Below are 26,771 nucleotides of genomic sequence, written 5' to 3'. Positions count from 1 at the left end.
ACTACCTGTTGGATGAAACACCCGTGTTTGGGAACTACAAGTCAGACCCTCACAGCCCAAAGAAATCGGACATGGTGTCCCTGGAAAGGGTGGACCCCCTGTCAACATGTACTGAATATGACACGGCGTTCCCCTGAAATGAAGATCCCCTGTAATCCGGTACATTGGTGGGGGGCCCCCCACCTCACAATGAACCCCTACACCACGAATATAGAGTCCCCTTATCCCCGGGTTGGTGTATTCAAAGTCTTAGCAAATGGGGTAACTATATCCACCATGATTGTTCTCATTGTGAACGTGCTTTGCCCCTTAAACATTTTTTGTCCAATCCAGATAACATAGTTGATGCACAGGAAATAGATCCCCAATCCCATAGAGAATATTCCCCTAATGAATTGTTCATGAACGATTAGTTGCAAATTGTAACCATAGGACCCAATAGAAACACGGTATATCCCAGAGTCACAAAACTTTATTTGGGATATGTGTACTTGTTATGGTTTTCCAATACCATTATTTAAACCTAGAGATCCCATAGCGTTATGGAAAAATTACCAATCAAGAAACCATGTTAAAAATGTGGAGTTACGCTTACCCACAAAAGAAAGTGGAGCTTTACATGGGAAAGGGAAACCAGACATGACCCATTAACATGCTTCACTGTTAAATATCCAGCCTCTCAGGGTACTTTCCAGGCGCATTCAGATGGGAAGATTTACTTGCACCTGCATGTGCACAAAATGGCAGGTTTATGATGTACCATTGGTATTCCAACAACACGCCCCTCTAAAACATTTTACTTTATTGACCCCAAATATAACCTGAAGAAACAGGATGTTCAAACGCCTCAGGCTGCACCCAAGTGGATAAGAGGGTCTGAGCACCCAGTTGTTACACCTGGGGAATTAAAGCAACCCTTGCATTCAAGGCCAGTTTCACCCCAGGTGTGCTTCTATGAAGGCACCAGCTTGTGTTGGAAAATTTGACCTGGCAGGTACACACTAAGCGGACTGCACATGCTTTTTGAGAATTAAATTTGCAGGTTCAACAGGCATCAAAGATGGCCTCGCAGAATCGTCTAGCTCTGGACATGCCATTAGCCAAAGAACAAGGTGTGTGCAGAGTGCTGAAGCATACAGCTGGAGAATGCTGCGTTACCATACACAATGCCACAACCACAATCAAGAAAACACATCAAAAGATGCAGGAAGTCACAGCCAAGATGGGAGACGGGTTCCAATCAATGTTACAGAATGAATGGAAGGTGGACTGGAACCCTACCTCATGGATCTCAAGTTTGCTCAAACTTAAACTTGGGGTATTGATTAGTGGAGGCTTTAGTAAAGCTGCAATAAGGTGCCCGACTAGCTGTTTACTCTCTCGCCTTCAATAGGATATGTTCAGATCACCACTGTTCAAGAGGGCCTTGGAGCGTTTGAGCCACGAGGTGGTGTAAGGGACAAGACCCAAATGACTGTACTGTGAGTCCAGGCAACATCCAGAAAGAAGGCTCCAGAGGTAGCAACAGGCAGTCGGGGGGAGGGGGAAAACACGGGATGGGATGACAGGCAGGACACACGACAGCTGGTGTCACTTCCCTTGACTGACTGCTGTCTCAACCACTCCTGGAACTGGGGAGAGAGAAAGTTCCAGAAGTCCAGGGACTGGTGCAAATAAATAGGGGCACGTGCAAGCCTCTGGGGTGTTCTCTTCACTGAACACCCATGTTGGCAGGTCTGACGCTGGATCACCAGTCCTGGATCCCTCTCCCCCCCACCCTCCCCTTCTTCTCTTAAAGTTGTTAAGTAATATAAAGGCCTACCTCAACTTCTCATAAAGCCGCATAGTTTGATTGGATATAATTGTGAAAGGGTCAACATTTACTGAGTGTTTGTTTCATTAATGTTGATGCTTACGTGTGGACCTTGAGTGTTATCTCACCTTAGATTCGCAAATCCCCTTGGTGCGGACTGAGTCACTCTCCCCTTCCTGTAGGTGGGATGTGACAAGGAACGAAATGAAGAAGCAATGAAGATACAAAAATAATTGCATTTAAGGAAGCTAAAGATACTCAGTCCACCAGGTAAAAATAGATCTACTGCTGGCCAACCATAAGAGATCTGTTTGAAAGCAAGAAACAGGAAAGGCCACCACCAAAGCAGGCCATCTCATCCCAGCTCAAAAGCTCTTCCAATGCCTGCAGCAATCTTAATGAATGAAACAGACATTCCCTCCCTTCAGCTTTACTAGTAAAAATAACAAACTTTTCTTAATCCCCAACTAAGAGGGCCTTGCAACTCACTTAGTAAAAGCAGTTTGGATATAGCCAGTATACTCGGTACATATCAAAGAGAACATTTCTTCCCAGAGAAGCGATAAACCTTGTTATCCTGTGAATCCATGGCAGGTATGTCCAAAAGCAGGTACTCTTCAGAACTGAAGAAAATTTCCATCTAGAATTTCGTTTGCTCCAACTTGCTATCTTCAAAGCAGAGAAGCAAATGCTTGCTTACATATTCCAAAACAGACACCAATCCATTGTACAAGATTACACTTTAAGCCTCAGAGAGAAGATTAACAGTCAGGGAGAATACACAGGGTTAGAGCTGGAACTGACAGCTTTACTAGTTGCAAGTGGTTGCAGCGCTACAATGTCAATTTTATAGCGACAGACACAGAATAACCTCAGAGACCTTATATTCAAAATGGCACAAGACTTCACCAAAGATGCATGGTATATGCAAGTGAGGGGAAGTGGAGATGCATTTCTACAGAGTCTGTGGAAAGTGACAGATAACTGATCTGCATAGAAGCAAAAAGACAACTACTCCAGCCAAGACCTTAAAATGTCTGGAAAAAACAGGTACACCATCATGACTTACTGACTTCCAGTCCTGCCATTAGCCAGCTCCCATCTTAGTCTCCTGCCCCACAGATCAAACCAATGATGGAGTCCCCTCCTTTCCTTATCAGGTTCAGTCTTCAATTTCACAGCAAGGAAGATGCAACTCCAGAGAGGCTGTATATGCCTTACATTCCCCAGGGGTAAGTTGAGGGGTTTCCTTGAATGAAAGCTTTCAGAATTGAACAGTATGCATTGTTCTCCTCTCTCACCCTAGCATTTCACTCCTCATCTGACTTCTTACAGACCTGCCACTATCAACTGGCAAAGAGAATATATGGCTATTTCCTGTAGCAGAAGTTGGTGTCCGAGTAGATATTAATATATCAAGCTCCCGGGAGTTATGGAAGAATCCCAAGAGGAGACTGCACATTTAATTCTTTATAAAGTTCAGTGCCCCTTCTTAAACACCTTTCTTCACTCAAGAAATACTGACAGAACAACTACATATAAGATTTTGTGCCAAGAAGCGAAGAAGAAACAGCATGCCTGCAGAGACAGTGCCAGCCAGAACATGCTCCTGTGTCCTGATAAGTCATCCTCTAGCAACAGCAGCCGCATCCCTCACCACAGCTGTCCAGGAGCCCGTGCTGGAATCTCTGCTGGAGTTTCTCCCTGGCCTGGGGGGATAATAAAAATGATCCTATACCTCTGCACCTAAGGCCTGATACAGGGCAGGGGAGCAACAAAACAACCCAAATGACAGAACTGAAGTATGCAAGGGGGTCATTTTTAGGCTACTGCTATAAACGACACAGCAGCACATCAAAACAGGCTGTATAACTAAAAGCAGTACTATCTGAATCAGTTTAATTTCAGAACCCATAGTACTGCAACTTTACAAGTCTCATGTACTGTAGGCATTTACAAAACATATAGCTGTGTAACCCCTGGGTTACATTACAATGAATATACATAGGAATGACGTTTTCATTTTAGAAGCTTTTTCCTTCTAGAAAGATGAGTTTCTTGTGTATCTACACTAGGGACCTAATGTTATATTAACACACCCTTTCTAAGCCCTACAGGTATAACCTTTCTTTTTGCTTCTTAGTTACTCTTGCTTTTCTGTTTTCATGTTTTTCCCCATTTCAGGGATGCATCAGACAAAAAGAAAGATCTTGACACATAGCACAACTTTCCTAGGATGAGACAGTCAATATTTTCCAAAAATAAAGAACACAGATTTTATAAGCGTGTTCAATGCTCATACTGTCCACTGACTAAAGATAGTTCATTTTTTAAAAACTAAGCATCTAATAGTTAGTTTAGTTTTTTCTTTTGTGTTTTTTCTTTCCTAATGTTCAAGAAAAAAAGCTATATAGAAATGTATCTTCTGTACCTTCCAAGTTTTTGGAAAATTTACACCTCCAGTAGCAGCACAGATTTGGCATCTCAGCTAGAAAACCAACAACCTCACTGCAGGATGTGGCTAAGCAAAATCCTTAGGTCAGCTATAGTCATCACAACTAGAGCTACCAACCCAAGGTCCCACAGCCTGGCAAACATCTGCAAGGAACCAGCCTGGCCACAATGCTTCAGAATGAGATATAAGAACCATCGACCCAATTTCTCCAGAAAAAGCTCCCACTTTTCACATGAGCATAGAATTGGAAAACTAAAATACTGCATTACACCTGCCACTTTCAGAAAGCAAGCCAAAGTCGGAGGAGCTTTGCCACAAACTTCTGAGAAGCTGCTGCACTTTAACAGGTGCTTTTTCTTAGGAAAAGTCATACTGGTGCCATGTGGGCAAGAGCACTTTTATTCTACTTCCATTTTTGTGCTAAGAACAGAAACTGCCTGCATCACTGTATAGGAGCAACATGTGATCCAACACCATCACCTGTCAGTTTGCCATCAAACACTAACCAGTACTTGATGTATGCTAGAGACAGGCTCAGGAGGATTTCAGACAGCTGATCAATGGCTGTGTGGCAGGATTGGAGGCTGAGGGGCTCAGAAAGGCTTCAGGCTACTTTCTGAGAAAGGTTTCCCTTCAGCATTTAACAACCATACCCATCTTAATTTTGAACAGTAGCAGATCAGCAGACCTGTCTGTCAGATGGTTTTAGGCAGATCTCCAGCAGTTATCCTAAATTTCAGCATGAAGACATCAGAAGCTAAGATAAAGTGTTATCTATGCAGATGAACAGGACATTCAAAAGTGTGCATGCTGGTCAAGAACACAAAGTTTTCAAGAGTTTCAAGAAAAGCCTAGCTTCACAAACTTCACTTCAGGGCCCTTCTCACACTGCCCCCGGATACTAGCCAGGCTCAGAGGAAATTGTGCTCTCCTAGGACACCCTCCAGCCTAAACAGGATGAAAAAGCATTTCTTATAGTGTATGCACTTCAGAACAGGCAAGGGACTTTATTTGCTTTCAGCAGGGGATCATGTTTCAAAACAGTTTGATAGCTTTAGAGGCAGTTCACAACAGCTCTCAGGTTACACCTGGAAAACAGACTTCCACCTCAGATCTTTGGATGGGGAAAACATTGCCAGACTCCTTTGGCCTTCAACAATGGATGACCCACCTGTCTGAGACCAAGTGGAACTGAAAGCTTTTCATACTGGGGGGGGGGGGGGGGGGGGGAAGTCCCAAGATGCTAAGATTATTCTACACTTAAAAGCGTTGGATGGGGGGGACAACAAATGGTAACTGTAATAGAACAAAGCAGCAATATTGGGCAAAATTGTGTTACCCAAGCAAAGTACTATGATAAACCCCAGCTGGCTTCTGTACTGCAAGGATTCTTGCAAGCATCCAGTCCCTACTTGCAAGATACAGGCCAAGAGTTACAAAGCAGACAAAGCCACGGGAAGCGTTATACCAGACTTTTTCTGTCCCACTTATGAGCCAAATGCCAGCATTTCCAGGTACGCAGAAGAATCCCACACATCCAGTCATAGCAACAGCCCCTCACATACACATTTCACTGTGAACTCCATTAGTAAAAAAAAAAAAACAAAAAAAAAACAAAAAAAACCCAAAACACACCAAAGCAAAGGTTCAGAGTATTCTTTAAATGCAAGTGTTAAATCCCTTCGTGAAAATTTCCTAATTCTTGGCTGGTGAAAAAGGGAAGGAAACCTACTTCCTAAACTCACTATCACAGCTGCATAATATACCATCCTACCCTGCGACAGCAGGGCTGGACCAGACAACCTCTTTGGGTTCTGGTCACTCCACAGCCCTGCAAATGTGCATGCACATGCCAATTCCACTCCTCTTGATGCCACTGTATGTACATTTATGTCAAAGTATCCTGTTAAGGGGAGGTTGCTGGCATTAAACAAAGCTGTGCACAAAGTTTGGGTCAAGCTGACCCACCCTCTCAAGTCATTAGATGAGACACCTTCTCAAGTACCTACCACCTCAAGTCGTCAAAACTGATGAATGAAAGGACTTCTAATCAAGGGACTCGACCTTGAGAAACAAAGAGCAGATAATGATAAGAATACCCATCATGTAAATTATGCAGAAAGAAGACAAAGGTACTTGCGATAGTGGGAGATTGTGACCTCCAACTCGATACCCACACCCACCCCACAAGAGGGCAAACCTTTGCTTGGGGAGCATGGGTAGTTGGTAAAAAACTCCAATAGCGAGCGCACTAGTTTGCATTAGAAGTGAGAAACTTGTAACCAAACCTGTACGTAACTGAATATGTAACGTACTATGAATATGCAAGTACTCTACTGTATATAATGTGTACCCTTGAGTAGCTTGGTGTACTGCATGCTCCCAGCACTGTAATAAAGAATGCCTGCCTTCTAAAACTTCAAGTCTTTGAGGGTTTTTCTCTGTGACTGACTTTAAAGTATCACTCTACTACTATCATGGGGTTTCTAAAAAATACTTATGTGTATTTTTTTTTTTTTTGTCTGCCAACAGCTTTTCCAAACTTGCTAATCTCACTACAGTGTCTGCTGCCCGAAACATGAATAAAGAGGGCCAACCTTATCACATCTGCTGCCTCTGCTTGACAAAAACCACACAAGTAGGGCATGCAACAAGTCTACATGAGCTTTTATGGACAGTTTTCTTCCCCACCACAAAGGTTGGAAGTTAAAAAAACCAAAACAACCACCTCTAAACTAAAAATATTTTCACAGTTTTTCAACGCTCCCACCATAAGAAAAGTGGGTTTCTTGCCACTGAGGGGTAATTTGAGTTTATAGACCTTCATAGGAGAGTCTTTCCATTCATAAGACAATTATCTTGTTCTCAACTTTTTGCAAACACTAGCTGCAACGAGAAACCAAGGATTGGTACATCAACTCTAAATAATGTACAGTTTAATATACTATAAATCTCAGTAGTATCTTCAAGTGCTAACATGAACCTGTCAATAACCTATTGTCACCTGCTGTCAAAAGGATCCGTACAAGTATTTCATTATGGTTCTTTCCACTTTTCCAAATATTCATATCACTGTCTCACGCAATCAGATGCTGAGATGGAATTCGCTTACTCCAGGTGCCAAAGGGAATCAACATCTTGAGTGAGTCAGCCCATTATCCAGCTTTCACTTTAATGCCAAAGTGAACTGTTTCAACAGGTTCCAGGTTACACATAACAATGCACCTTCAAGCAGAGAGTGAGGCAGACTGGAGTAAATGGAGAGGAACACACAAGGGAACCTTTCCCCAGCTGAGAAACATAAACGGATAAACACATTCAAGTGTTCTGCAGAATGCAGCTGGGGCACACCACACACAAGCAAGACTGTAGCATCAAAGCAAAGCAGCTACACGCTCACAAGAAGTCTTGAACTACCTGGTGATGATCTAGTATCTCCCATGGCTGCCAGTCAGTTGGCCTTTCTTCATAAGTGTCATTTCAGAAGCTACTAAGAGCCCAGAACTGCTCTACCTGCCCATTTATGCAGCCACAAAGTCCCACAAGCCTGTATACTTCCTTTTGCGGCAAGATTCCCCAGGGCCCCATATGGTAGGTAGTGTAATCATCATGTCAACTTCTTCAAAGCAAGTTAACTGAGCATAATTGTGTCTACAAAATGAAAAAAACATCCTGAAAAACACATGCCCTGGCATGGGGGGAAAAAAACCCAAAATACAACCCATCACAGATTGTAGTTTTACATTAAGAATTTTATGTGAGCAAAACGGTAATTTGGCAGAGATGTTTCTTTGCATAACACCTGAATTTTCCACACGAGTATCTAATAGCAGCTTTGCATTAAGAGCAATGGCTATAAAATCAGCCACAAAAAGCATTCGGCAGCTTTATACCACAACTTAGACCAGACACGCATTTCACACCCATCCTGCGCATGCATCCCATCCCTGGGGAGCACCTCTCAGGCCGGACTGCGCACAAACGCGGCCTAATTCTTCCCCCAGATCTCACGTATATTGTAAGAGTCAACTAAAATCCCACCAGTCCTCTGCGCCTCCAGCTGCTCTGGCTGCCCGTCCATCCCCGGACAGACTCCTCAGTCATATCACCGCTCCCCACCCCCTAAGGCGGCGGGAAACACCCGCCCAATGCGCCAGCCAGGCCAAGGCGCTCCAGGATGCCGACGTGTTTGGAGAAGCGACGTTTCAACCGAGGCAGGAGCAGAGCCACTACCGTCCGGCTGCCGCTGCCCCGCGCACGGCTCCTGCCATTGCTACCAACAGGGAGATGCCGAAGGAGAAGAGCAGAACGGAAGAGCCAAGCAGAAAGCCGGAACCACGGGCGCCCCGAGATAACACGGAAGCCGCCGGTAGGGACAGCCCCGGGATGGCCGTTACATAACAATCGCGGCGCGAAGGCCCCCCCACAGCACCGCCACCGTCCTTCAGCCCCTTGGCAAGGCGGCGACTCCCGGGAACGTGCGCAACCCCACCCGCCCCTCACCAGCAGCTGCATCTCGGCTTGAACGGCAGGCACCTGGAACCGGTCTATCTCCTCCATCATGATGGTGGAGGCAAGGCAGGAAGAAAGAAGAGCAAACGCAGTGAAACTCCTCAAGCGCCGAAAGACGACAACGACGACACCACCTACCACAAGTTCTACCTCATCCTCGCCGCCGAAGTGACTCAGCCGCGCCACTTCCGGGCCCGGTCGCTCCGCCCTATGTTTTCATATTCATGAAGAGGGTGAGGCCTCTGGCAATAATACCAAAGGCCAGATGCTCGGTCCCCCGCGGCACTCGCCCTACTGCTACCAGGACGTACCATTCCCTCCCTCGGGGGGAGCTGGGACACTTCGGTAGGAGGTGGGAAGTGGGAGGAAAGGAAAAGCCAGCGCCGTCGGCGTTCTGCGGCCGAATTAACCGCACACCGCTTCCGGCGCGTTCCCGTGGTTGCCGCTATCAACTTCCGGACAGTGGTTGGCTGGGAGGGTGCGAAGTTGTCAGGAGCGACTGGTGGCGGGGAGCTGCTGCGGAAGCCGCCATGTCAGCCAAAGTGGGCGACAGGCACCAGGCACCAGCAGGTAAGGGTTTGTCCCAAGCGGACATCGTAGCATGTTGGGAGAGGGGTCCGCCGGAGTCAAGAGACTACTCAATATGAGTTATGCATCTTGCTCAATTTTATTGGCTTCTAAACATTTCTTATATAGCCTCAATGCACAAGCATGTTCCCAAAGCAAACATATAATTAGTTATTAGCCCCGAAGCACGCGCTGCTCACACACCACTATTTATCATGATTGGAACAAGCATTCTGTCCATGCAGCTATTTGCGTTAGCTATGTTTTAGCCTTGTGGTTTGTTACTCCTTCTGTTACCGAAATCTCGGAATGAAGAACTTATCGACACCAATGTGATGTAGATAAGCAGACACTTCTTTATTAACGGCCGGGTGCGTGAGCGAGTCCTCTCACGATCAACGCACACCAAGTCTCAAAATCAGACACATACAAAATAGAACATACTCATTCATATTCATTAAATATTCATGCATAATCATAATATTTCCAGTAAATCATTAACATACTCTCCTCCTATATCCGATTCTGCGCAGTAAAGGTTAGAAAGGTCTAGAAATGGGTCTGGGGTACGATTTGGGTAGGTGGTATGTGAGTCGGTGGTCGCGATCTCCCCCTGCCGGAATTACCTTTTACTAAAGTTCACGGTTTCTTGGCAGGCAACTGCAAGCTGTTCCAGTCGACTCTTCCCAATTTCCATTAATCTCATATTCTGACATCTCAATACACTTTCTACATCAGAAGACTGGTCAGATACAAAGAAACCTTTCAAACCCTAAATTATTACCTAAGTTTCAACAATGATTCCAGCCCATTCTTCTGGCCTTGGTACAGGATGTACAGAGGGTCTCATAGCAGCTTTTACTGAGCAATTATAAGTTTCCTCAAAATATATTTTTATCCTTCTATATTTCTATTCTATAAAATAATTCTATAAAATCAAATAATCAATCAAATAAAGTCAATCAATCTTAACTTATTAACAAATCGATAACACAGGTCAGGAATCCATGTTTGCAGAATATCAGACGTAATAAGCCATGTTTAACTGAATTCTGTGTTTCTTGCTTGAAAAGGAAAACCTGTTGAAGTGACAACAAAACAAAGCAGATACTCCATTAACTTTTACTTCCTGATGCCTTTTCTGGAGCGAGAATTTTTCCTTGCAGCCTAACACATCTTTTACCTGATTTGCAAATTACCGAGTGCTTGAGACATAGAGGTGTTTAGTAGGAGGTGACCAGGCACTCAGCATTGCACTAGACTAAGGGTTGATATGTGGGAAACAGCCCGTCCAGTTCCATATCCGCAACTGACTGTGGATCCCAAAGTTTGTATACATATATTTAATTACTGCTGTAAAGCAACTGCTGTAAAGTTTCCTCAAAATATATTTTTATCCTTCTATATTTCTATTCTATAAAATAATTCTATAAAATCAAATAATCAATCCAATAAAGTCAATCAATCTTAACTTATTAACAAATCGATAACACCTCTATCTACATTCCGTTCTCTATGTCCCTTGGCCTTGCACATGTCCTCCCTAACAGCTGCAGCTGGTTACAGCCACGGCCTGTTATTACAATAAAGTTACTTGGTCTTAGGATTCAAGAATAGATCAAGGCCACTTTCTTGTTAACTTCAGCGCAATAACTTCAGCACAATTCTAATTCCAGGCCTGGATTGTGCAGACCCTCAGGGATTCCATGGCCACGCTTCTGCAGCCATTCTTCTACAGTAGCAGGGCGGCTCCACACTCCTGTGTGATAGCGCCTTGGTGACGTCACCCCCGAATGGCATCACTGCGGTGCCTCGAGCTGTGGGGCGATAGAGGTAGCGTCGCTCTGTGGCCCCGCTCTGGCTCTGCCACCCTCAGCCCCTGCTCTGAGTGGGTGCCACAGTGTCACCCAAAATGGCATCGCTATTCCCAGCACTACCACACTTTACATCACCATGCATAGCCCAGCTCGTTTCCTTCCAGGATGCCCCGCAGAGCTGTAACCCTGCAGGGCTGGGTGGGACATAAGGGTTCAGCACAGCCCCTCCTTGGTACTGCTTGCCTTGTGGTTACATCACGTTGCCCCTGCACTGAGGTGTCATCACCCTGCCAGTGACACCCTGCATGTTCTGTGGCACTTCTATGCATTGCCACCCTACTCAAGGCAAAGCAGCATGTCCCAAAGCTGCAGCACCCCACATTGTGTCACTGTAGTGTTGCATCCCTGGGAAACTACAAAGGTCTTTGGACATCATTATGTCGTGCCATTTTGTCACTGTTACAGTGTGTGACACTTCTCTTCCAGGGCAGGTTTTAATGCACTTGAGATGTCCCCAGTCTGTCAGAGAACCTTTAAGGGATGCTGAATTGACAGGTTGAAATCCCTGTTTTTAAAAAGTTTTAAAAAAATGCTTTAAATTATAATTACCTATAGCTTTTATCACTTTCCTTTTTGTTTTACTGTTTGGTCTTCTCTCAGTTCAGACAATGAAGTGAGGTCACTGCTAATCTTTGTGGCCCTACCCCTACTCTGGGAGCAGCAGCGCGCGTGGATCTGTGTCTATGACACCTCACTGTCTGCCTTTGGGCTCTGCATGGGCATCCTCTCACAGGATGAAGGGCTCAGTCAGATTCATTCCTGGATCTCATCTACTACTGGAGTTTCAAAGTGTTTAATTTAAAAGCAGAAGCTGACCTGGCAGATAAAACCTTTTTCATAACAAGTTTAGGTCAGTCCCAATGTATTTGATTTTTAGGGTGGGGAAAGAGAGTTAGCATAGGTGGCCCAGAAGTGACTGAGAACAAGCAGCCTGCTTCCTCAGTCCAAAACACATGCCAGAAAGCCATAACTGACCAAGGAATGCAGAAGGAAAAAAAGAGGGACTGATGTGATGGTTCAGAGCTGTGAGGTGGTAGCTGAGATCCCTGGACAATCCCAGTGGTCTGTGAGGGAATCCAGACAGCAGGAGCTCTTTCAACAATGAGGGAACAGCAACCCTTCCTGATCAACTGATTCCCATCTAGTTACCCAAGGGTGATTCATCTGGACTCTGGTTTATCCACGCTAGAGCTGTATAGACTCTGTACAGATCTATGCGACTTCTGAAGCCTGAGCTAATAAACCCTAAGTGTGAGCTGACTCTGCAGAGCCAGATCAGATCTCCCTGTTCCTGCAACCAAGGGTTGGAGCCTAAAAACCAGAAGTATTGAAATAGTTGTGCATGGGCCTGATGTCTCTGGGAGCCATCTGGGTATTTCTGCACACGTGATATAAGGGCTTGTGGACTTTAGAGTAGGCAAGAATAAAAGAGAGGATCACCGTGGTGTTCCTAATACACAGCATTTGGGGAATTTTGAGAAGATGCGGAATTATGTAAATGCATAAGCCAACATCCCTAAATTAGACTGAAGGGAATGGAAGAATTAGATTCTCAGCTCTCCTGAAAATGAGGTCTTGAGTATGACAAGTGGGACACCCAGAAGTGTAGTATTCCTTAAAAACACTGACCTGTGTGGCATGTACAAGAACATGCAGGAAGTTGTTGATAGGGCAGGGAACAGCACCCTGTTAGCCCTGTGTAAGTCCCATGTGTGATCCTGGATGGTGAGAGGGTGGCCAATGACTTTGAGATTTATAAAAGCAGTTATTTCAGACATGGTTATCTATTATAGGTATGCTATTGGAGGTATTGGTTCCAAACTTCCATGTCTTCGCTTTGTGGCTCAAGGAAAACACCTTGACTGAGCAGTGGAGAGCACCCTGTGCTGCTGTGAACCTCTGTGGCTGAAACTGCCCCAAGGAGAAGCAAGATTTGGCTATGGTTTCTTAACTGACATTGCATAAACTTATTTGCATTTACAGTGCATAAAACCAGACCGGCTGGACTTATTATTTAGGGTCAACTCCACTGTCAGCAACTATAGAGGATGGAGACAGTGGGTTGTTTGACAGTGACAATGTACAGCTATGACTTTGCTTTGACTATGTGCAGCTGTGATCCTACAGCAAAGAGGAAAATAACTTTGAGGGAGTATGAGAAGAAACCTGGATGAAACAGAAACAAAGGAATGTGATCTAACCTCTAGAAGATAAGGAAACAGCGTGAACAGTGTTGGGGTCTGCAGACAAGTTAGTTGACTTCAAAGACTTAGCCGTGTACCTTTAAGACAGCCACAAATTGTCAGGTATGTAAACAGGATGTGAAGAACCCGAACTTAGAACCGCAGCATACGGGCACCTACAGCAACAGCAAATAGCAAGCAAGAAGAAGGACACAAAAACCTATCAGAGTCTGACACATGTACTGTCTAAGAGTATATATTTGTATAAACAATAAAGGCCGTTTTGTCTGAACCCAGCCACGCAGACATAGTGTTTCTTTTCAGTCCGCCTCAACCTGCGTCACCACAGAGTGATGACTGGAAGCATACTAAGGGCATAAAAGAAGGTAAAGCTCTTCATATCTTCATGGTAAACTGTAAATGATGTATTAGTTGCATTCATACAGAAGCTTCCAGTTTATAAGCATACATATTACTGACACCAGCTTCAGGCTGATAGAAGGTTTAAGGGCGCTGCCCCCCCCCCCCCCCCCCCCCCCGCCCCCTGGTGTGTTTTAGATGAGAACATGTGCACAAGTTGCATATATTTTGTGTAGCTAAAGAAAAGGCCAGGTTAGATGGAGCTTTGAGCAACCTGATCTAGTGGAATGTGTCCTTGCCCATGGCAGGGGGTTTTGAACTAGATCAGGGGTCCTCAAACTATGGCCCGTGGGCTGGATACGGCCCCCCAGGGTCCTCAATCCGGCCCTCTGGTATTTACAGACACCCCCCGCCCCCCCCCCCCCCCCCCGGGGGTTGGGGGGGGGAAACCAAGCAGCCGCAGATGACCTCCTGCCACTTCATCCACGCGCCAGCCCCCTGTTTAAAAAGTTTGAGGACCCCTAAACTAGATGATCTTTAAGGTCCCTTCCAACCCAAACCATTCTATGATTCTAAAAAATGTAGCTTTTTTAAAACATTTGCTATCTTGATTTTTATATTTGCGGTGGAAGTACTATGCCTCAGTCATGGTGTTAGAAAGGAGTGGCATGATTCTGTATATTAAAAAAAATACCTGCACATTTACTATTAAGCTATTTAAAACTGGCTAAGCATGCAACGAGTTCGTTATCCAAACTACATCCAGTAATGAGATGCAGAAGTGTTGCTTGTGTTTCAACTTCGTAGATTAAAGGTAAATATAGGTTTAAAGTATTGTCATCCCTAACTGTAAGGGCTGCACAGTCACGCCTCTCCCTTACATACAGTGCAACTCTCCCACCTCACCTGCCCTGCCTATCCCTCCTGAACAGCCTGTAGCCCTCCATCCCAGCTCTCCAATCATGGGACTCATTCCACCAAGTCTCACTAATACCAATGACATCAGAGCTCTGGGAGCTGACCAACGCTTCCAGTTCATCCTGTTTGTCTCTCACACTGCATGTGTTGGCGCACAAGCATTTCAGATGTGCTCCTATGTCCTCAGTGCTCCCTGGAGCAGCATAAATGTACTAATTTGATTTTAGTGGGAGCCTGGGGTGGGGGTGGAATAGGGTTAAAAACTAGTATCTGATGCTAGATGCTGTTCCTGAAAAAAAATCAAAGGGGAGATTTTATTTTTTCCCCTCCCCCTGCCTTCCCCTCGGGACTGCCAGTGGAGGCCCAAAGGGAAGGGCTTCCTACTCCTGCTCCCCTGGCGAAGTCTCAGCACCATCCGCCTGCTTATCTCTGCGAACAGCCCTCCTGCGTGCACCGCCCTTCCTTTCCTGGGTGCACAACATCCAAGAGTTTAAAATAAAAAGGCACGTACACACCACTTGGCAGCGGGGTTATAACAGTTGATGGCACGGCTCCTTCTCGGCAATAGCCGGGGGAAGGAGGCAGGGCTGTTGCTGGTTGCCGATCATGGGCTGCTGCCCAATGGGGGTGGGCGCAGGGAGCGTGCTATGCGTCGTGGCGTCATGTCGGCTGTGCCTAGGGCAGATGGGAGAGGAAGGGGCTGAGATGGTCATGGCTTCGTCTGTCGTGAGGGCTACGGTGCGGGCCGTGAGTAAGAGGAAGATCCAGGCTACCCGCGCTGCCCTCACCCTGGTCAGTGCTGGAGACGTGGCGGGCTCCACCCTGCCCCATGGGATGCCGGTCACAGGCCTCTCTGATCTGTGCCTTTGTCCTGAGAGCGGGCCTTAGAACTGTGCCACGGGCAGGGCAGGGTTGAAGGGTTTCCCTCAGCCTGACTCTCTGTCCGCCCCGAGACAAATGCTACGCTGAGGCCTCTAGGCTGCTAGTGGCAGTGGGACGGCGTGGGCCGTGCTGTCGAGCCTCTGTACGTGGCTGGCGGTGCTGCACGACTGGCCCAGCAGCAGGCGAACCTGCGCCCGGCACTTCTGAGCGATGTCTCTGTGTAGGGCCGTAGTTGCCATCTGCGCGCTGGCGTTGGGATTTGGTCGCTAGGAAGGGACTACAAGGAAGCGGAAAGGACTTATTCCCACTTGTGAGCTTGCCGGGGGCATTTGTGCTCCCAGTGAGGAGAAGACTCTGGTGTTTCCTCATCTGCACCTGTGTAGAGACAATGCTTGGGGAAAGCGGGTTTGTCTCGGGTCTCTGGCCTGATAACTGCTGGCAGGCAGTGGGGAAAGGGGGAAAGACCGGTGCACAGTCACTCTAAGAAGTATATTTATTCTGAAGAATGGAAATTCAGTACAGAAACTGGCAAGTAGGTTGCCTGTGTTAATTGAGAAAGCGGATTTACTAGTTGTGGCAGTATTGTAGAGGCCGTATGTACAGTTGGGAAGGCTTACTCCAGAGGGAGGTGCAGCCCTCTGCGTTGATGGGGGCAGACTAAGTATGTCTATAGTTCAGTCAGGGCAGGTAATTCCTGTATTGTAGTGATCTTGTAGCAACTGAACATTAGCTATTAGCACTAACTAGAAAAGGTATTCTAATGTAAACCTAGTAGAAGTTTTCTTTGTGTGTTTGAATCTGCTAGTAATACAAGCTTCACCTTACTCAATATCTTGGAAACTTGTAAGCATGTAAGGGGGGCTTTTTCATGTATATTTTGTGTATGTAGTCTTGCATTTCTGCAGCAACTAGATAGATCTATGTGAACTATGAGTTTATCTTCTGTAAAGTCATAGTTCCCCCCATAAGTTAATGGGAGCAGAAGGGAATAAACATTTCTGTGCCTGGCTGATTTTTTTTTTTCTGTAATGCATATATGACGACATTTTTACTAGAACAGAACTGTTTAATTGAGCTGTAGTAATTTTGCAGTATGTTTCTTGAGGCATTGGTTTCAACTAGAAGAAAGGCTAGTTGACAGTGTCCGATGGTTGGTGCTGTCGGTGGACTCTGCGGATAGGAGACAAAACTTAATTGTGCAATCAAATGTTGTCTTAGTTTACAAAAGTAACTTTTTATTTGCAGTGTGTGACTTGCATGTATTACAAAGTGTGTAACGTACTTGAATTTTAATTTATTTTTTTTAAACTAAAGTCAAGCGTATGCATTTATCTGTCTTTCAGACCCCATCGGCTGCTCAGAAGATAAAACACCTTCTTAAAGATAAACCTGAGCATGTAAGTGCAAACAGGGCTATCTTGCAGATTATACTAAGGTATTGGCACTGCTGGTTATTATGAAGCATTTCTGGCTAACCTAGCATCTTGAAATAAACACTTAAAAAACTTGGAGATGATGGTGTCTTGTTTTGGATGAGACTGTGTAAGTTTATCTATTGAGCTTCATTTCTATATAAAGTAAAATGCAGAAAATAATGGACTGTAATGACCTTTCACTGTACAGTTACTTTTGAGATGGGCAAAACTGAAGGGGGGGGGGAGCCACCTTAAGCTTGAAAAATATTTCTAAGCCATATTTTAATCAACTATTCTAGTATGGCATAGTGGTGACTTCTGGTAGGGCTAGAGATCTTCAGCTGTTGATACTAAGATGTTATTAATTTCTTGAAGGCTTTCTGGTTTTGAAATAGATAATAATGTTAGATCCATACCCTTTGGAAAAGGTATAATTCTTAGGAAATTTGCCAGACAATGTCTTTTTTTGTAAAATAATTGGTGTTTCAACAAATAGCTGATTGAGAATGTAATCTTCTCTTCTTGGGAAGAGTGCACAGTCTTGCTTTCTAACCATTATAAAAGCAAGCATTAGGCTTTCTTCTTTACAGCAAGTACTAGTTCAAGAAGACCATTTCCCTCAACTTTTGTATAAAACCCCATTGTTTCATTTGCTTCCTGCACATCTGCAACTAGCTAGACACTTAATTCTAATGTTTTAAACCATCCTAAAGAAGCCCAAAGCCTATAGCTTAGCAGATCAGTCATCCCCCTTGTTGTAAATGGTGTTCATGTTTTCCAACCCATTATTTCTAGCCCTTCTTGTAGAGGAGGGTATTTAGTCTGAAAAGAACAAGTGCTGTTTGTCTGAGATTCCACTTGTCATCAAGTGATGCATTTTGATATGTTTTTAATCATAACATTGGTTACATAGATTATTATACTTCTCAAATTATGTACTGAAAGCATTTGTGTGTGGAAAGGGGTATAGATACTTTTGGAAGATCCTTGTGCACAAATAATTTTCCAGTTCATTTTCAACAGCCTGTATCAACCTCTTCTACAGCCTTATCTCAGCTCTTGCATAGATGTTCTGTTTGATTTACAGGGTCATGTTAGATAATTGCAAATTATCCATTATCCACAAACATATTGACTAGGTTGGGCTTTAGTATTGATTAACACGGTAAATCAATAAGCTTACTTGCAAAAAGGAGAGGATTAAGTTTTAAGTGTGAATGGTAATGTGGATAATGAAGATCTTAAAGTAGTGTTTTCAGAACTTTGAAGTAGTAGATTTCTGATGGTCATTATAGGAGTTATGTAAAAATCTAGCAACTGCCCTTGGCTTGGCCTCACAACCTCATAATTATGTTACTCTCAACAATCTTAAAATAGTGCCTGAATTACCATCTGAATCCATTTCCATTTGAAGTCACAAAAACATCTGTCTGAGGTTTGACTTTTATGAGATCAAACACCAAGGAGTGTCAACAGTTCATTACTTTGTTGAGGTTTTTTAATCCTTTGTTTTGTTTTGTTTTCAACATGCTTTAGGGCTTGGTCCACAGTAGCAAACATCTGATGTCTGCTTGGTAGTCAATTTTATATGAGGAAAAAATGTTACCTTTTAATCGATTAAACTAGTTTACTTCCCCCCCCCCCCCCTTAGCACTGGCCTTGAGGCAAGGGAGAAGAAATGCCAGCTTTTTGTTGTTCTGCATGCTTTTTTATTTTGGTGTTCAAGAATAAGTTAAAAAAAAATAAATGTTTTATTTTAGGTAGGTGTGAAAGTAGGTGTTCGTACAAGAGGATGCAATGGACTTTCTTACACACTAGAATATACAAAGTCAAAGGGAGACTCTGATGAAGATGTAGTTCAAGATGGTGAGTTTCTGATGTAGTAAAGAAAAACTGCATGCGTGTGTGGGAAGAATAACCTAATTACAAGTTTGCCGAGGGACAGGTTAGGACTTCAAAGTAGCAAGTTATTGTAAGAGGTTCTAGTGCTCTGTTATAGGAGTTGTCACCTTGGTTTCTGTTGTGAGGATGTAGAAGTAATCAGTTAGCTAAATCTGCAGCTTTGTAGAGTGTGGATAACTGGCTAGCTGAAAAAGGTCACATAGACATAGTCCAGCTGGCTGGACAAAAATGCACATCGCACTCAGCTTATCTGAAGTAAAGCAAAAATACACTGTCCTTGGCTGTTTTTGTTACACAATAACAGGAAGATGGTGGTCGGTAAAGAATGTTGCAGGTGGGAACAGATAACTACAGAAGAGAAACTAGGGGCGGGCTTGGTATTTAGGCAACTAACCAATAATGAGCTTAACTTTTGTAATATGTATGAGCTAATTATAACAAGGCATAAAAGGTGACTGTAAGGGACAATAAACAAAGTCTGCTGATCACTCATATTGAGTGACTGTGTCTTCCCTCCGTCGCGACAGTAGAGGAAACAAGCAATATCCTCGGTCCAACCTTCATTCCATGCCCATGTTGGGATAAGTTGGAGTTCCCTATGATAACAACAAAAAAGCCTCTGTACTGGGTCAGAATAAATGCCCTAGCCCTTTATTCCTGTCTTTGGAGGCAGCCAATAGCAAATATCTGAGAGAATACAGAACAAGGCATGGACAGACGGATACCTTACTAATGTACCTAAAAGTACTTGACAAAGTAAAAGCTTTATTTGCAAAGTTTTCCCAACTATCTTCTATAGCTAGCCTTATAATCGACTTCTTTTTTTAAATGCCTTTATGCTTTTGATCTTGACGTTATTTTGTGACAATGCATTCTATAATTTTAATTAAGCATTATGTTTGAAACTGTTTTCTTAGGTTGGTATTGTGTGCTGGGTTGACCCTGGCTGGCTGCCAGGTGCCCACTAAGCTGCTCTATTACTCCCCCTCCTCAGCTGGACAGGGGAGAGAAAATATAATATAAAGCTTGTGGGTCGAGATAAGGACAGGGAGATCACTTGGCAATTACAGTCATGAGCAAAACTGACTCAACTTGGGGAAATTGGTTTAGTTTATTACCATTCAAATCAGAGTAGGATAATGAGAAATAAAATCAAAACCACCACCTCAACTTCACTCCCAATTTCTCTACTCCCTCCTCCCGAGTGGCACAGGGGGACAGGGAATGGGGTCAGTTCATCACACGTTGTTTCTGCCACTCCTTCCTCCTCACATTCTTCCCCTGCTCCAGCATGGGGTCCCTCCCACGGAGCACAGTCCTCCAGGAACTTCTCCAACATGGGTCCTTCCCACGGGCTGCAGTTCTTCATGAACTGTTCCAGCGTGGGTCCCATCCACAGGGTGCAGTCCTTCAGGAACAGACTGCTCCAGCGTGGGTGTCCCCGTCCCGTGTCCCGTCCCCCCGAGTTCACAAGTCCTGCCAGCAAACCTGCTTCAGTGCAGGCTTCCCACAGGTCCCAGCCTCCTTCAGGCATCCATCTGCTTCGGCGTGGGGTCCTCCACGGGCTGTAGATGGATATCTGTTCCACTGTGGACCTGCATGGGCTGCAGAGGAATCTCTGCTCCGGCGCCTGGAGCACCTCCTCCCACTCCTCCTTCACTGACCTTGGTGTCTGCAGAGTTGTTTCTCTCGTATATTCTCACTCCTCTCTCTAGCTGAAGTTGCTGGGTTGTTCGTTGTTTGGTTTTTTTTTCTTCTCCCCTCTTATTAAATATGTTATCACAGAGGTGCTACCACTGTCTCTGATTGGCTCGGCCTTGGCCAGCGGCAGGTCCGTCTTGGGGCTGGCTGGCATTGGTTCCATGGGACTTAGGGGAAGCTTCTGGCATCTTCTCGCAGAAGCCACCCCTGTAGCCCCCCTCCTGCTACCAAAACCTTGCCACGCAAACCCACTACAGCTTGCTGCCCGATAATTTCACTGAGTAGTCCCGTTGTAGGTCTATTGTTAAAGTACTGAAAGTTCCATACATCTTTCCAATTTTTATGGAACCTTCCCTTGGTGATATTTTTGTCAAGCATGAATTTTTAGGAAGGCATAATAATGTTTGTTTTGGCTTCTGTTCTTCTAAAATTTGCTAAATTTTTTTATACGTTATTGAACTGTGCTGCGTTTGCATCCAGAAAGATTACTTTTCAGCTGGTGGCAAAGTAGGAGATTTGAATAAGAGTAGGATATCACAGTTACTTTCTTACAGAAGCTATGCTGCTTGGCAGAGCTCAAATTCCAGCTGCCTTGAAAATATCTGTGACCAAATCTTAATATTTATTTTTTTTAGGTAACTTTTTTTTAAGATAACTTTTTAAGGAGCTTCAGCAAATGACTAAATTGAAATGGAGTAGATGAGATCAGGACTGCCACCTAATTTTGCAGGTGCTTCTTGACTTCAGATTTAGCTGGATCCTAGAGTTGCCTCTTCTTGCCTCCAGAGCTGCTCTGGCTTTACAGGGCTGAAAACACACTTTTCAGAAGGCAGTTCCTGGCTTGGTTCTTAAGGGAGATGACAGCAGTTTCCCTCAGTCACAACAGAGGCCTTAATCTCTGAAGCCAGATGATGTTTCAGTTGTGGCTGTGTCCCTTCTGTTTTACTTTGATTGCTTCTAGACAGTCTTCCACTGAAGGCTCTAACTTTTTATATAGCACAGTGAGCTGGTGGCTTTGGGTACCAACCCAATTCTCCTGGCTTTTAGTTAGCAAGTGCTGATGCTTAATACAGAATTGTGATTCTGCTTCAGGGTTCAGGTTCTCTCTCATTAGATTTAGCCTTCCCTGTGTATTACTGTCCAGGTTGACCAAGGAAAATGTGCTTAGATGCCCACAGACTTGACTTGTTTTACTAAAGTGTTCCATCTCAACTTCTACTATGATGAAACAGCTTTCCAGCACCCTCCTATAACTTAATGAGTTCTTGTCGCTGCTACTGACACTATTTTTAAACTTTTATTTTTATTATTTCCTAGTCTTATGGACAGCTAAAGCAGTCTATTCATACTAACCACTTTATACCATACTTGCAGTTTTAAAGTTCAATAACTTTCCAGGCTGGTAGATACTTTGCATACTTTAGAAAAAGGAGATCTTTCTAGTTCTGCAGATGAACTGCTAATTCTTACACCTTAAAGGTTATGATATCTTCAAAAGTTCGCACAGCTACCTTGGTATAGAATTCAATATTGCTAATAATTCATGTAGATCTAATAATGTTGGCAGAGCAAAGGACATTCCTTATGAGAGAAGGGTTCTTCGGTGGTTTTTTTTTTTTTAGGAATGCATAGGCTTTAAGAACAGTAGAAGAAAGTGGGTTACTGAATATAATGCATGGGAAAGGAAGTATCAAAGCTGAGACCCACATCCAAGTTCTACAACTGATTGCTCTGGGTATCGTGATTTTAAATCTGAATGAAAATAAATGCGCACATATACACAAATACCAGCACTAGACTGTTGCTAGAATTTTGTAGCTAGAGTTGGGGGGGGGGGGGGGGGGGGGGGGGGGGAAGGAAGAAAAAAAGTGCCATATCTTAGGCTAGGGAAAATGAGTTCTATTGACATATTTTTGTATTTGGCTTCCACTTTTATCACTGGTTGGAACAACATTTCAAAGTAAATGATGAACGGTTTTGCTGTACGTAATTTTTTTTTTCTTTGTTGTCTTTAAGGGATTAGAATCTTTATTGAGAAGAAAGCACAGCTGACACTTCTAAGAACTGAAATGGACTATGTGGAAGACAAACTGTTCAGTGAATTTGTCTTCAGTAATCCAAACATCAAAGGAACATGTGGCTGTGGAGAAAGCTTTAACGTTTGAAATTTCAGGATGACTACTTTGACTTTGAAAGCCACAAAACACTTGCTGAATATGTGGCTTTCAAAAGCAAGTGCATTTTCTTCAGGTACTTAGGCTGTGCAGAGTGTGGATGCTATTAAGTGTGGAGTGGCTGGGGCTGTGCAGAGTGTGGATGCTATTAAGTGTGGAGTGGCTGGAAGACAACGGACATATTATGGGCAATCCAGATGGAATAACTTGGTTGTAATAACAGGCCGCAGCCCTAACAAGCTGCAGGTGTTGTTAAGAACATGTGCAAGGCCAAGGGAGATAGGGAGGCTGTGTGTTCGTGGAGAGGTGGGGGAGTTGTACGGAAAGATGAGAAAAAACAGGATGCCTGCACAAGGGGGGAGCAGCGTGTGGGCACCACACCGGGACCAATCATAAGGGAGGTGGAAGTGTGGAACGAGTAGTTTTAACCTATCACTTTTTACATAACAAAGCCTGTATAGTGTGTTTATCTTTTGCTGAGAGTATAAATTTCTGTAAGTCTTTCAATAAAGTGGTGCCTGAAAAAGGGACCCTCTTGTCCATGCTTCCAGGAGCGAAGAGGTGGCTCAGAGGGGGCGGAAGAAGTCGGCCGTAGCAGGCACTGCCCCAGTGCCTGGGAAGGCATGCGCGCGCAACTGTTGGTATCTCGCCCTGATCAGTTGAGTGGTCAGGGAGGAGATGGGGTCCATGCTGAGCAAAGAAGCAGCGGCAGGGGTGAAGCTCCTCCAACATATCGTCTCTAGGAGAGGATTATCTTATGATGAGGGAAGCCTGACAAAGTTGCTGTCATGGGCTCGGCAGCGAGGACTGATTCCCTCAGTGAGTGTGGCTTTTGAGTTAACAACCTGGGATAAGATCGGCGCTGCAATGTGGGAGGACATTAGTTCAGGCTCTAAAGAAAGTGTAAAATTCTCCACAATGTGGAGGTTGATTTTAGAGACTTTGAAAGAAATGAAAGTGGTCAGCAGATGATTCTATGATGCTGCCATGCAGGGGGACTCTGCGTCAGGAATGCATTTAGCACCTTGGTAGCAAATTCCGACTACTCTTTGCCAAGTGTGGACTAATTCTACTAAAAGTACTAAACCAGAGAAGGCTGTAAATTCCACCAACAGCATGAGCACTGAACCAGAGGAGGCTGTAAATTTCACCGACAGTGTGACTCTTCTCAACACACCATCAGCGATGGCGATTCTGTCCACACCTCCTCTACCCACAAAGCTTCTGTCACTGATTACAGCAACTCTCACAACACAGGACCAAGCGCAGGAAAAGGACAACTCGGACAATGATTCCATTGACACTGATAAACCTTTTGATCCAGTTCCTATAGATCTGGAAAAGGAGCTGGACCTCCCCACCTCACCGCCTCCCCCCATGCATTAACTGTATTTTCGGGGAGGGTGAAAGGGGGTCTGAGGGATTGGTGGCAGGAATGCAAGTGGGAAACACTTAAGCAAGGGCATTTGGGAGTCGCTATGGCATGTTCAGTATTTTGTCAGATAAATTAACGTCGAGAGTGGCAGCCTATACAATACGAGGCTTGTTAAAGAGTTAAACTGTAGAGGGATTTTTAAAGGACCGAGGACATATGTTACCATTGTCTGGGTTAGACAACCCAGGCCTGTTAGTTGAAGCTGCAGAGCAACTTTAAATTGTCCTTGAAACAAGCAGTGTGAGAAAGAAAACAAGCCATGAACAAACAAGTAGCCAGGTGCAGAGCAAGTCCTGGGAACCGCGAAATCAACACACTCTCATCAGCACACTCTGATCAGGCGCCTGCAGCATGCTCACCAATCAGCGACACGGACGCCCGCGTGACCAGAAACTTTTATCCAATCACCTGTGTGTAGAGTCGTGTGAGAGGTTGGTTTAAGTTATAAATATGACCTGTTTGTTTAGTAAAGGGAGCACGGCATGTAGCCATATTGCTGTGATTGTTGTGATTTGGCAGACTCTCCACGGGGGAACACTCTTCATTAAACAAAGCAGTGCGGGAAGGGAGGATTCATAATACATTTTCTATGTCCCTTCTTAAAGTAATTGCAGAGCCTTATACACTCACACTGCATGATTGGAAGTTATTGCTTCATATGTTACTAACTCTGATACAGTAAATGATGTGGTTATCTGATTTTTGTGAGCTATGTGTAGTGGCCTTGATTGAAAACCTTAGTCGGGGAATTGCTGTTAACTATGAGCTGTTGGCTGGAGAAAATAATTGTGCTGATTTTGTGACTCAGGCAAGGTATCCCAGGGACAACTATTTCCAAATGAAGGAGATGGCTATTAAAGCAGTCCGGATGCGGGAGTCTTGCCACAGTCTTGCAGGGTCCTAGAGAGTCATATACTAACTTTATTGATTGGCTTCAGAATATTTTGCAACAAGTCGAGCATGAGGAAGCTCGAGGGTTGCTTTAAAAACAACTAGCTGTGATAATGCCAATGAAAATTGTAAACAGGCAACTTTCACAATCTCAACCCCAACATGTGTTAAATGATTGTAACGCAGAACTCACAGCAGACTGTAACTCTCAGGCTGAGTTCTGGAATGTAGCATAACACTTTTTTTTTTTTTTTTTTTTGCTTCTCTAATCTCTTCTGTAAGAACAGTACACACTCTTAACTTGCTTAGTGATAAATAGATGTCTGCATGCTTCTAGTGATATATAGCTGTGTAAATGCATGAATGATTTCTGCCCTGAGCCTAGTGGTGCATGCAGCTGCGGTTTGTGTCCAGGCTCAGAGATGTAAATATGAGCTTCCCTGTTACAAAAAAAAAAAAAAAAAGAAAAAAAAGAGAAATAAAGGGAATGACCCCAGAGGCACGTTCAGAGAAAGCATGCTATGTTTTGAACTTTTTGAAAATCTCTGTCGACCATGCGGTGCCTCCCATTGTGCGACACTTTTTGTCAATTGGTGACAAGCAGTAAAAGCACGAAGGTGTCTTAGTACGCATGAAAGACTCTCGTACTGGGCATTGGTCAGGACCGCATGAATTTTTAACTTGAGGGAGAGGTTATGCTTGTGTTTCTACAGATGAAGGTCTGCGATGGATACCTGCTCACTGTGTGCGGCCTGAGCTTAGCATGCCAGACTGTGGGAGCACTGCTGCCACCAGTCAACCCAACAACTAATGTGTGGTCTCCTTACTGAACCAGTCCTTGTTTGGTGTACCCTTCCTGACTTGCAGACATTGTTGCAAAAAAGTAAATGCATGTGGGGAATGAAGAATCTTACTGAAAGCCTTGATATTAGGGATAATTGATTACCTCTGTGTAATGTTAATCCAAAAGCATGTAATGATGTAGTTGATTTATGGAACTGGTGGGAACATATTGCAGCGGTTCTTCTCTTATCCGGAGCAACAGCAGGGAAAGCATTAAAGAGTTAAATCACCTTGCTTGTTAGGCAGTTAAGAATGTGAGTCAAATTTGCCACCATTACATACAAAACAGAGCAACTATTGGCTTTTTGTTGTTGGCTCAAGGACTCGGCTGTGAGGATTTTGATGGTATGTGCTGCGTGGATTTTAGGCGCCCCATTGCAGCAACATGTTATCAAAATCTGAGAAAATGTCAGCCTTTTTGGCATCAATTCACTCAATTGGCAGTATTGTTTGTTTGCTATTACCTTGGTTGCCATCATTTTTGCAAGGGCCCTGCAGAACATGGCAAACCTGGTACTAGCTGTTCAAAACCAAAAAGGGGTCTGGATTGCTCAAAAACAAAAAGGGGGATTTGTGGAGTGGCTGGAAGACAATGGACATATTATGAGCAATCCAGATGGAATAACTTGGTTGTAATAACAGGCCGCAGCCCTAACAAGCTGCAGGTGTTGTTAAGAACATGTGCAAGGCCAAGGGAGATAGGGAGGCTGTGTGTTCGCGGAGAGATGGGGGAGTTGTACGGAAAGATGAGAAAAAACAGGATGCCTGCACAGGGGGGGAGCAGCGTGTGGTCACCACACCGGGACCAATCATAAGGGAGGTGGAAGCGTGGAACGAGTAGTT

The 26,771-nt window shown here is 44.4% G+C and overlaps 1 protein-coding gene and 2 long non-coding RNA genes across 9 annotated transcripts in view; 2 read left to right on the top strand and 1 right to left on the bottom strand.

The window, feature by feature from the left end:
- Positions 1 to 9,085, bottom strand: part of LOC129783083 (uncharacterized) — a 111,191-nt gene extending 102,106 nt beyond the window's left edge. For 2 of the 4 annotated variants that reach the window (XR_008745071.1, XR_008745069.1), the window contains exons 1-2: positions 8,772 to 9,085; positions 6,262 to 6,332 (exon numbers count right to left, since the gene is read on the bottom strand). This is a non-coding gene — a long non-coding RNA (uncharacterized LOC129783083). Of the gene's footprint in view, positions 1 to 1,941; positions 1,990 to 6,261; positions 6,333 to 8,771 lie in introns of all 4 variants that reach the window. The other 2 variants (XR_008745070.1, XR_008745068.1) reach the window with 2 other exon arrangements.
- Positions 9,086 to 9,092: 7 nt separating this feature from the next.
- Positions 9,093 to 13,627, top strand: LOC129783084 (uncharacterized). Its single transcript, XR_008745072.1, has 2 exons — positions 9,093 to 9,350; positions 13,018 to 13,627. It is a non-coding gene; the product is annotated as an uncharacterized LOC129783084 (long non-coding RNA).
- A 1,428-nt stretch (positions 13,628 to 15,055) lies between these two features.
- Positions 15,056 to 23,289, top strand: LOC129783082 (iron-sulfur cluster assembly 1 homolog, mitochondrial-like). 4 transcript variants are annotated; one of them, XR_008745067.1, is made up of 5 exons: positions 15,190 to 15,477; positions 16,911 to 16,964; positions 18,743 to 18,848; positions 22,602 to 22,835; positions 22,878 to 23,289. XR_008745067.1 is itself a non-coding variant. In XM_055792753.1 (4 exons), exons 1-4 carry the CDS (start codon positions 15,292 to 15,294, stop codon positions 22,748 to 22,750), a joined length of 441 nt encoding a protein of 146 aa, XP_055648728.1. In that variant the 5' UTR covers positions 15,056 to 15,291; the 3' UTR covers positions 22,751 to 22,871. The 4 variants fall into 4 exon arrangements, 3 of the variants coding, with proteins under 3 accessions (XP_055648728.1, XP_055648727.1, XP_055648726.1); XM_055792753.1 differs by lacking the exon at positions 22,878 to 23,289 and having other exon boundaries at positions 15,056 to 15,423; positions 22,602 to 22,871; XM_055792752.1 differs by lacking the exon at positions 22,878 to 23,289 and having other exon boundaries at positions 15,059 to 15,432; positions 22,602 to 22,871.
- Positions 23,290 to 26,771: the final 3,482 nt, after the last annotated feature.

The sequence above is a fragment of the Falco peregrinus genome, chromosome W (genome assembly GCF_023634155.1).
Source record: "Falco peregrinus isolate bFalPer1 chromosome W, bFalPer1.pri, whole genome shotgun sequence".
Taxonomy (NCBI): Eukaryota; Metazoa; Chordata; class Aves; order Falconiformes; family Falconidae; genus Falco; species Falco peregrinus.
Note: the sequence above shows the minus strand (reverse complement) of the source record. Positions and strands in the feature narration are given on the sequence as shown.